Source organism: Ostrea edulis, chromosome 4 (genome assembly GCF_947568905.1).
Source record: "Ostrea edulis chromosome 4, xbOstEdul1.1, whole genome shotgun sequence".
NCBI classification, from domain to species: domain Eukaryota; kingdom Metazoa; phylum Mollusca; class Bivalvia; order Ostreida; family Ostreidae; genus Ostrea; species Ostrea edulis.
In genome coordinates this window covers 75,763,417-75,774,276 of record NC_079167.1, presented here as the reverse complement: position 1 = coordinate 75,774,276, position 10,860 = coordinate 75,763,417, and the positions used below count along the sequence as shown (strand labels likewise).

Sequence of the window (10,860 nt, the reverse complement as noted above, 5' to 3'; positions counted from 1 at the left end):
TGAGGCGTAACATTGACATACCAAAATGTTCCATTTGAGATGTAACATTGACATACCAAAATGTTCCATTGAAGTGTAACATTGACATACCAAAATGTTCCATGAAGCGTAACATTGACATACCAAAATGTTCCATTTGAGGCGTAACATTGACATACCAAAATGTTCCATTTGAGGCGTAACATTGACATACCAAAATGTTCCATTTGAGGCGTAACATTGAAATACCAAAATGTTCTACTGAAGCGTAACATTGACATACCAAAATGTTCCATTGAAGTGTAACATTGACATACCAAAATGTTCTACTGAAGCGTAACATTGACATACCAAAATGTTCCATTTGAGGCGTAACATTGACATACCAAAATGTTCCATTTGAGGCGTAACATTGACATACCAAAATGTTCCATTTGAGACGTAACATTGACATACCAAAATGTTCCATTTGAGCCGTAACATTGACATACCAAAATGTTCCATTTGAGACGTAACATTGACATACCAAAATGTTCCATTTGAGGCGTAACATTGACATACCAAAATGTTCCATTTGAGATGTAACATTGACATACCAAAATGTTCCATTGAAGTGTAACATTGACATACCAAAATGTTCCATGAAGCGTAACATTGACATACCAAAATGTTCCATTTGAGGCGTAACATTGACATAACAAAATGTTCCATTTGAGGCGTAACATTGACATACCAAAATGTTCCATTTGAGGCGTAACATTGACATACCAAAATGTTCTACTGAAGCGTAACATTGACATACCAAAATGTTCCATTGAAGTGTAACATTGACATACCAAAATGTTCCATGAAGCGTAACATTGACATACCAAAATGTTCCATTTGAGGCGTAACATTGACATACCAAAATGTTCTACTGAAGCGTAACATTGACATACCAAAATGTTCCATTTGAGGCGTAACATTGACATACCAAAATGTTCCATTGAAGGCGTAACATTGACATACCAAAATGTTCCATTTGAGGCATAACATTGACATACCAAAATGTTCTACTGAAGCGTAACATTGACATTCCAAAATGTTCCATTGAAGCGTAACATTGACATACCAAAATGTTCCATTTGAGGCATAACATTGACATACCAAAATGTTCCACTGAAGCGTAACATTGACATACCAAAATGTTCCATTTGAGGCACAACATTGACATACCAAAATGTTCTACTGAAGCATAACATTGACATACCAAAATGTTCCATTGAAGCATATTGACATACCTAACTGTTCCGTGTAAAGTACACTGACGTACCAAAATGTTCCATTGAAGCGTAACATTGACATACCAAAATGTAACATTGAAGCGTAACATTGACATACCTAAATGTTCCATGTAAAGTACACTGATGTACCAAAATGTTCCATTTGAGGTATACTGACATACCAAAATGTTCCGTTTGAGGTATGCTGACATACCAAAATATTCCACTGAGGTATGTCAGCATTCAAAATGTTCCAGTAAGCCAAGCTTAATGCAAGAAACTATGATGTGAAAATATGTTACCATATTTACAGTGTGTCTCACCTTCTTTGATATCTACACTCATCAATGTTTTGTCAATGATAATCTACTGCTAATTTGTAATTCCTCAAATAGGAAGGAAGTGGTGTCCATGTCACAAAGAAGCTTGCTATATATTAAAAGTTATTCTCTGAAATACAGTCAAACCTAATTATATCAAACCTGAAGGTGCCAATAAAGAACTTCAAGATATCTGAGGGTTCACAATATTGAGGCTAAAATGCATAAATGAAATGTAGTTCAGACTTTCAACTCACTTTGATTTATCCATTTCGTTCAAGATATCAAAGTTTGAGAATTTCAATTGTATATGTTTAGGTTGTTTGTATATTGAGGGATAAAAAATTAAAAACATAGGGATAATTTCTGTAAAAAAAAAAACAAAAAAACCTCCTCTTTCTTCCTTTATTTGTATACTGTGGATTCCTTATTTTACGTGAGTATTTTAAATGGTGAAATGACTATATGTCAAATCGCGTTAACATGAATTCGCATGTCGTCTCTAAATCAAGAGTTCTTACATGCATTCTAGCAACAGAAAATTTTTAATTTAGTAATTTTATTTCGCGAGTGATGCCTCATGAAATTACGCGATAATGAATTCTTCACGTATATTTAGGAATCTACAGAAGTCCATAATACAAACAACTTAGACGATTATTCCTTGTAAACATGTATATATCTCCTGTGAATATCCTTTATAAATCTTCGACAATATTTTTTTTGGTAATGATCCATTATGACAGATCATCAGTGATTTTCGTCTATTGGTAACACCTTTACGCCCCGTGCTGTTCTTCTGAGTAAACAGTACAGGAGATTACGGGTGTCATTCTGTGCCGTGCTCCAGCTCTAGCAGGGTAACCAAGCTCCGGTCTTTTGATGCATTTTCTAGGAACTCCTGGAGAGAGATTCTTTCATCTTGATTCTTGTCCATCAGTTGAAAGATTTCATCAGCTCTCCGCTGTATTACTAGCTCGTTTCCTTTGTTTGCCATGATGCCAGCAATTTTATGTATAGCCTGCAAATTAAAAGCATAAATTAGGACTGTTTGATAACATATTCAAAGTAACTGGTTTCTAATCTGCATTTTGATTGGCTACATGCACTGATGTTTGAGGCAGTACTGGTTTCTAATCTGCATTTTGATTGGTTACATGCACCGATGTTTGAGGCAGTAAAACGAGCAGTAACAAAACAGAAAAAGTTTTGCATTCTGATGTCATAATAGAATATAAACACTTCTAATGTTTTACCTGTGATCTCTTTATCAAATGAAATGATAGCCATTTCCTCATGAATGTCAACGATATGCCTTTGAATCTTGATAAATATAGTACGACTATTTTAACGCTGGGAATATTCCGACAGAAATGAAAGTAAAATGTAATTATAAAATATAAATGTCATTATTTTTAAATCCAAGAGTGTATGAATAGCAACGCTTTATGCCAGCATACTTTTCATTAAGCGCTTCATGCAGTATGCTGCAATTCATGCTCTCGTGTTTTTTTCAATTTCTTAAATGACGCAAAAACATAATGTCAAGCATAAACATTCCGTGTCGTATTTCATATAACAAAAAAAAGCAAAACTCTAACGTAAACATTTAGCAAAATGCATAAATTGCTTTAGAATGGCAATAACTATTTGCGACCGTTAATGCTGATTTAACGGTGATAAACGTTCGTATTACGTTTACGTCCGTTTTACCGACTCCCCTAATGCGTCACCGGTAAATCTCGGTTGGCGACCGTTAATGCTGATTTAACGGTCGTATTACGTTTACGTCCGTTTTACTGACTCCCCTAATGCGTCACCGGTAAATCTCGGTTGGCGACCGTTAATGCTGATTTAACGGTCGTATTACGTTTACGTCCGTTTTACCGACTCTGCTAATGCGTCGCCGGCAAATCTCGGTTTGCGACCGTTAAATCAGCACAACATATGAGGAAATAACTATTCCCTAAGTGACGTCACATAATCATGGAATACTCGGAGGAAATGCACATAATATATGTGTTATTTGATTGATTGATTGTATATTGTTTAACGTCCCACTTTAGAATTTTACTCTCATAATAAGACGTTGTGCTATTTGAAGAAGAAACATATTGTACTTCTTTAACACATTCCAATATTATATTTTTATGTATACGAAACATACGGAAATAATGTCCTTCATTTCACTTTTGGAGATGAATCCATTTCTATCGATGTCATAGATTCTGAACGCCCACTTCAACTTCTGTTCAATAGTTCCACGAAGCATAGCACTGAAGCCACATATAAACTCCCGAAAATCCACTTGTCCATCGCCATTAACATCATAAGCTCGAAAAACATGTCGTGCAAACGTCGATGCGTCTCCAGCTGGGAAGAAACCAGCGTACATTTTTTCAAACTGGTCGATTCTTAGATGTCCCTTTGGCCATTCATTAATAAAATCCCGGTACCACTGTTGGATTTCGCTTTCCGTGAACGCCGTTTGTTTTCTAAGATCCGCCACCGTTTCGGGTGATAATTTGCTGGTTTGCTTGCCCATATTGCACAATTTTCGTTCAAACGTATTAGAACGTTTCGATACACTGTAAACGTTACTCTCACAGCTTTTTGGTAAGTTCCTGTCACAACTTTGGATTATGGTTAGATAATTTTCTTATGTTTATATTTGTCCACGTCTGATTTTAAATGTATCAAACAAGACGCATTAAAATGATTGATTTAATTTTTGGATTAGGCTAAAGTTGTTCTGAATGGCCGCGATACTGGTATATTAATACGGTATTGTTTTTGAAAAAGTGTGTAGAAGTGGACATTTAATGAGCTTGGATAAAATCAAAGGCATATGTTGTGTTTGTATAAGTTTAGGTTACGGAAACAACGCTCGTGATTGAAAACTTATGGGGCGTAACGCATCACGGCAATAAATAGGGTTATACGTGGTTCACAACAAAAACCAAGATGACGTATGTGTACGTAGAGGGGAGGTTTACAAACAATATACAATTAATCAGTTTATGTTTTAATGAAAATAAAGAAGTTATTTACGAGGCATACTTTAATCATACTCTGAACAACTACTGGGTACCCGAAATAGTATGTCCAGTGTATGACACATTGTTTTGGATGCATGACACCATGGCCGTATCTCGATCGAACGCTCGGCGACCTTTAGACCAGTGACGTGGGCTTGGTCCACTTCTTTGATGGCTTCCATCGTGTCAGCCGTGAGTCCGTGACGCAGTATCTCGATTCTAAAATCTCTAATGTTTTATTTCTAGTCAATTGGTTTTGTTTTGATTATTGGCATCGTCGGAAACCCACGGTTGATTACGCTTCGTTCCTCTCTCCATCACCCGTGGGTCCATCAATCTCTTCACCTTTTCATGTGATGTTAATGCACCTTGTATTCTATTATATTTATCTACTTTGTATATGAATTGTAATGCCTATGAGATGTTATGTCTCAAGGAGTAAAAAAGCTAATTCAGTATTTTTTATACCATGCTTTGTTACTGACCTGCCTAAACACATTATCAAGCGCGTCATAAAACTCCATATACTAAAGTAACCCGTGCTCACTTACATGGAAAATGTTTTAATTTGAGTACCACTCGCCCTACATAAAGTACAGTCAATTAATTTGGTAAGAGTCCGATACTGGTTATATTGGCGCTAAATAATCGTTTCTTTCGTTATATGTTGAGTCCGGAACGTGATAACAAAAATCTTGCGTGCCAAAGCTTCCCGAAGTACCTTAATGACAAATGTTCTTGCTTTGTCGTTATATTTTAATCAATGATTAATTATAATCTTTGTTTGCAATTTGTTTTACGTGCCGTTCGATAGAGACATTACCAGCCTTGGATGATGTGTCACGAATGTTCACCTATGCATGCCGCTCATGACCGCAGCAATAACAAAAGTTCTTTATCGTGCCAACGTGACGCCCACATTGACGTCTGTATTTATTGATTGATTGTATATTGTTTAACGTCCTGCTCGAGAATATTTCACTCATATGGAGACGTCACCATTGCCGGTGAAGGGCTGCAAAATTTAGGCTTATGATAGGCGCTTACGGCCTTTGAACAGGGAGGGGTCTTTATCGTGCAACACCTGCTGTGACACGGGGCCTCAATTTTGCGGTCTCATCCGAAGGACCGCCCCATTTAGTCGCCTCCTGCGACAAGCAAGGGATACTGAGGACCTACTCTAACCCGGACGTCTGTATTTAAGGTCATATCTAAAAGAACTGCGGCTTTCTTTCTTTGTTTTTTTTTTCTAATGCCGGGTGATTGGCTAAAGAACAGTGAATACCTATGTTAAAAGCCTTAGGTTTGATGCAACGCCGTAATCGATCATTAAACCTGGACTTCCGGTTACAAAGCGAACGTCAAGACCGCTTAGACAATCGCGAATTGTAATGTGATTTTCTATTTGGAATCAGGTAGTTTAATTGATTTGCAAAGCAAACAAAGAAGAAAAATCAAACAAATAACACGCCATTTATTGTGTTCTTTCCATCCCTCTGCTTCGGAATAACGACAAGGAGAAAACAGAACAAACAAGCTACCACAAAAATCCATGCAGATTAGACATCCTTTTCAATAAAACTTGTATATACCGTGAAGAAACTGTTCTCTATTGACGAAAATGTTGATAGAATTTACACTTTTTAAAGTAAATTTCAGCACGATGAAAAAATTGCACGGGGTCGATTACTCCCAGTTTTCCGTGACTATCTTGGGGTTGCGAGTCTATGTCGTTTTCGATTTGCAAGTGACTACATTTTCGATTACAGGTGGCATTAGTATTGCCAAACTATACTGCGCTTAAACATTGCAGCTGGTGTATATGGAATTAAATGTATGTATATACATGTACCTACTCTGAAAAATAGATGCTGTGAGGGGGGTTGGCGATTTAGCTATGGAATTACGTTTTGAACCAGTCGTGCAGTGCAGTTACAATAAAACAACCGTATCTTAATGATTTTATCGATCCAGGGAATGTTTCAATTAGTCTAAAAGTTCTGCGTGTTTAATCAAGTTGCGTCTTTTGAAATACTTCCATATCGTCAACACACTGGTGGCAGTTTACACTCGTAATGTAACGTAGACGACAAATAGTATGATAGATGCCGTATTATGACAACCCACTTCGTGATCAGTCCATTAATAATACAACAGTATTCAATAACAAATCAATATTTGTGTACAATATCTGCCAATGTTAGGTGCTTCCCTGAGGAGACAATCCGGATATGCAAATGATCTCTGTTTAGCCTTGCTGCTGTACATCCTTAGCCTCGCTGCAATCCATGCGTCTATTTGAAGGGCGTGGCCTGTCTATTTGGAGGGCGTGACCTGATGCAGCTCCAGTAGCGTCACTAAGCCTGGGTCCTTGGCTGCACTCTCTATGAACTCTTTGTTGGATATTTTCTGGTCGGCGTTCTTGTCCATTCTCCGGAACACGTCATCTATTTCCTGTTGCAGTGTCCTCTCGTTACCGGCTTTTCTTTTATCCCCCGTGACTTTATGAATAGCCTGAAATCATAGCAAAAGTAACCTATGACATTTCGGTTGACACCAAAGTTTTCTAGGTACTTATTCCAGAGAAAAGGGTTATTATTTGCATTTGTTGTTCTGGGGGTATTTATCTGTCACTCATTGCATGCATACTATGAAATGCCGTGATGTAAACATAAAAATTCACGGGTTCTTTGGTACCGCAGTTCTTTATGATGTAATTGGTAATATACACATGCATACACTAATATACTTTTGCACTGGTATTTCTTTAAAGGCAAAGATGTTATGCTTGACTTACTGAGATAATATCTTTCATTTCTTCTTTGGAAATGTACCCATCCTCGTGAATGTCGTACACTCTGAATGCCCATTGGAGTTTCTGTTCGACCGACCCCCGAAGTGTGGCGTTTAAACCGCAGACAAATTCCCGAAAATCGATGTGACCATCTCCATTTATATCGAACGCGTGGAAAACATGTCTGGCGAATTTCGAGGCATCTCCATCTGGGAAAAATCCTTCGTACATCTTCTCAAATTCATCCAGCTTCACGTACCCTTTAGGGAAATCTTGTGTGAAATCGACGTACCACTGACGTAATTCCTGCTCTGAGAATTGGGTTTGTTTGCTGAGTTCTTCTATTGTCCCGGGCGCTAGTTTGCTGTTTTGTTTCCCCATCTCTTAGATCTGGTATAACTGTGTGAAGATTACCGGTAATTCCGATTCCACTACACAGGTCTAACCTGACATTGATCCCGTGTTGCTGTTATGATACGCTGATCACATTTGATGAGTGCCTCAATACGGATTTCAGAACAGTGTATACTGCAATACATTAAATCTATTCATAAACATTTTATACGGCGCGTATTTAGAAAGAATCCGCTGGCATTTAAATTACTTTGGGGTGCCTTCCAGAGTGCAATGTTTGAATATCAAAGTCATAATACCGGCCCTAAAGAGGTTAAAGAGGGGATTTAGAAGTTCGTTTATTGCTTTCATTAAATGTGTCCAGAAAGCGTTCAATGTTAATGACATATTGCGAATTTATAATTAAAATGTTACTGCACTTTAAAGACTAAGGAACTATGTCAAAACCTTATACACCGTACATACAACATACAACGCATATTGCTAGATTGCGTCACTTCCGGCACTAACTGCAATACGATGGAAAACCATGGGTCGCAGTATTATCAAATTGTTTTGGTTCGAATAAACTTGAATCTAAGCGTGCATGTAATTTTCATTTTAACAACGTTTCACATTTCTTACACGCTCTAATGTCCATTATTTGGGTACCCATCGTGGCCCTAAACTACATAAAATGCTTTCTTAGCGGTATTTATGAATTGTAAACAGTTCAAAAGCTATTTGAAGTAAGTTAAGAATTAACTCTTATGTAAAGCTTTGAAACTCTTTGACATTTGCAAGGCGCCCAGTACCGCAGCAGTGATGGTTCTTTAAAGACCCAAAAAATAATACCGTACGGTTTCTTCACGGATCACTGGATGTGGGCGGAGCTCATCTATGCTCAACGCTTACTGTGATACGGAACCTCCGTTATAAAGGCCTTGACCATAACTGTCGGAGGCTTGGCGAAGAAACAGTCACTAACTATGTTAAAAGTCTTAGATTTGATGCGGATCTGGGTTTCGGAGCGAACGCTTCAGCCACTAGACTTCTGTGACCAGTCAATCCAAAATTCCAACCTTCGTCCATGAAAAGTAAAACCGCCTTCATGGAATGCACTCTTGTGTGTACTCGTATCAGTACATGGGTGCGCTCAAGCTAGAGGCAAGGTAAGGTGGCTGAATTGTACTATTTTACAATTTGTTGTCTTTTCGTTATTTTGAGTCTAGAAGTAACTAATATGATCATTTTGTCATCTTTTCGTTATTTCGGGACGAAAATTTGTTAAATATCGTTTTGTTATCTTTCCTTCTCTAAATAACAAAAAGACGATAAGGCGTAAAATAGTACAAACCAGCCACTTCGCCCTAGGCTACTACACATACGACTCATTCAAATGGGATCTCAATACCTACAGAACAATAAATGGATGTCAGACAAAACCAAAATATTCAATAGAAAGCACCAGTCTATCATCACACAGGAGGGTAGTTTAGACCAGCCTATACCACAAGAGGACTTTTTCGGAGATAGGTGTCAGAAAATTACTGCATAGAGAATTGTAGGATCTGACCGTATTCTATCCAGGATCCTTACCGTACTCTGCAGTGAATGTGCACAAAGTACTTCTCTAAAAATCTGCAAATATGACGGTTAAATTTTCAATAAAAACTGAATATGTCATTCATCTCATCGAATCTACGTGTATCGTCGCTAGCCACGCCTACTGAACGTGGAAGTACCTACCCTACCTCTGACGTAGTGTGAACGGAGACAATAGGCGTGGTTTGCGACGATGATCTACATGTAGTGCGTGATAAACTAAACGTTTTCCTTCTCGCATATCAGAGTCTCGGTCAGCGCATTATCCCCTGCAGCGACTTTCCTGGAAACATTTTAAATAAATTGATCATAGTCCTACACGCACACACACACACACACACACACCTTGAACTGTTTTAAGATTTTAAAGGGACTGGTTCACGATTTCTGAAGAAATTATTTTGCATTTTTTATGTTAAACATTAAAAATATAACTCATTTAATGTTGACAGCCAAAATTTTGACCTTCTGAATGCAAGAATAAAAGCAATATTTTAGCCTTAAATCTGTGTTATGTAAACAAAGACTCGAGTCTTTTTATGTATACAAACAAACCAGTGAAATATTGATTTTGTAATATAAAGCATTTTAATTTTGCATATTCACAAATTTTAACTTATAGGTAACACATTCTATCCAAAGAATGCTTAAAATGTGAAAGATATAATTAACTTAGATCTATATCCATTTCTTTTGAAAATTTCGTAAACAAAAACATACCGCAATCTTTGTTTACAAAACAAATAACAAACTCTCTGAAATGAGCTTTTGTGATAATGTATAACCTTAATTTTTATGCGAAATCTTTTAAACACATTAGACAGAAGGTTTTGTTCATTAAAAGTGAAAATCAAAATTTGGGGGGAAATCGTGAATCAGTCCCTTTACCGGTAACTTGAAAAGTTTATTATAGCTATAAATACGACCCGGGCTTCTAAGAGATAGGAGGGGTCCCTTTAGGCAGTCACCAAACTTCTATCTGTCGACATTCCTTTAAAATTCCGCCCACATTCAGTACCGGTGTGTCGGTCTGACTCAAAATATATAATAATAATACCATATTTATATAGCACCCTTTTCATACACTGTGTACGCTCAAATGTGCTTTACAATGCATATATACCTTACTACAGAATGCTATACACATAATACATAGAAAATAAATAAAACATTAAAAAGCAATGATATAAAAGGCGTTATCACATGTAAACAGTCCGTAGCTGTACCTATCCTGATTATACATATAAAACATGAAAACATAAGATACCATAAATATGCTAGATAAGAATAAACATCAGTTTTAGGGCGTATTAAAATAATATAATAATAAAATACACACACGCACACACAGCATATAATAACTCAGTTATAATACATTAAAACATAGATTTTTTTTTATATAAAACATCACAAAATGGTACTCGAAAACTAAGACACGCAGTCAAAACAGATAAGATAATCTTAATGCACTGAAATGATAGAAACTAGTCCTGGAAAACTTGATGGAAAAAATGTGTTTTCAGTGACTT

General features: G+C 36.9%; 2 protein-coding genes across 2 annotated transcripts; both read right to left on the bottom strand.

Annotated features, from left to right (window-relative positions):
• Positions 1-1,056: 1,056 nt before the first annotated feature.
• On the bottom strand, positions 1,057-4,658 carry LOC125668226 (neurocalcin homolog). Its single transcript, XM_048902076.2, has 2 exons — positions 3,729-4,658; positions 1,057-2,582 (listed from the first exon to the last, which is right to left on the bottom strand). Exons 1-2 carry the CDS (start codon positions 4,104-4,106, stop codon positions 2,391-2,393), a joined length of 570 nt encoding a protein of 189 aa, XP_048758033.1. The 5' UTR covers positions 4,107-4,658; the 3' UTR covers positions 1,057-2,390.
• Positions 4,659-6,059: 1,401 nt separating this feature from the next.
• Positions 6,060-7,941, bottom strand: LOC125670654 (neurocalcin-like). The gene is made up of 2 exons (XM_048905949.2): positions 7,397-7,941; positions 6,060-7,113 (listed from the first exon to the last, which is right to left on the bottom strand). The coding sequence occupies exons 1-2, from the start codon at positions 7,772-7,774 to the stop codon at positions 6,916-6,918; spliced, it is 576 nt and encodes a 191-aa protein (XP_048761906.2). The 5' UTR covers positions 7,775-7,941; the 3' UTR covers positions 6,060-6,915.
• Positions 7,942-10,860: the final 2,919 nt, after the last annotated feature.

Bases quoted from the DNA above. Each gene is read 5' to 3' on its own strand.
- LOC125668226 (XM_048902076.2), bottom strand. From the start codon at position 4,106: ATGGGCAAGCAAACCAGCAAATTATCACCCGAAACGGTGGCGGATCTT. The intron at 2,583-3,728 runs GTATGTTTCGTA...TTTAATTTGCAG, and splicing joins AAATGAAGGACATTATTTCC to GCTATACATAAAATTGCTGG.
- LOC125670654 (XM_048905949.2), bottom strand. From the start codon at position 7,774: ATGGGGAAACAAAACAGCAAACTAGCGCCCGGGACAATAGAAGAACTC. The intron at 7,114-7,396 runs GTAAGTCAAGCA...CTATGATTTCAG, and splicing joins AAATGAAAGATATTATCTCA to GCTATTCATAAAGTCACGGG.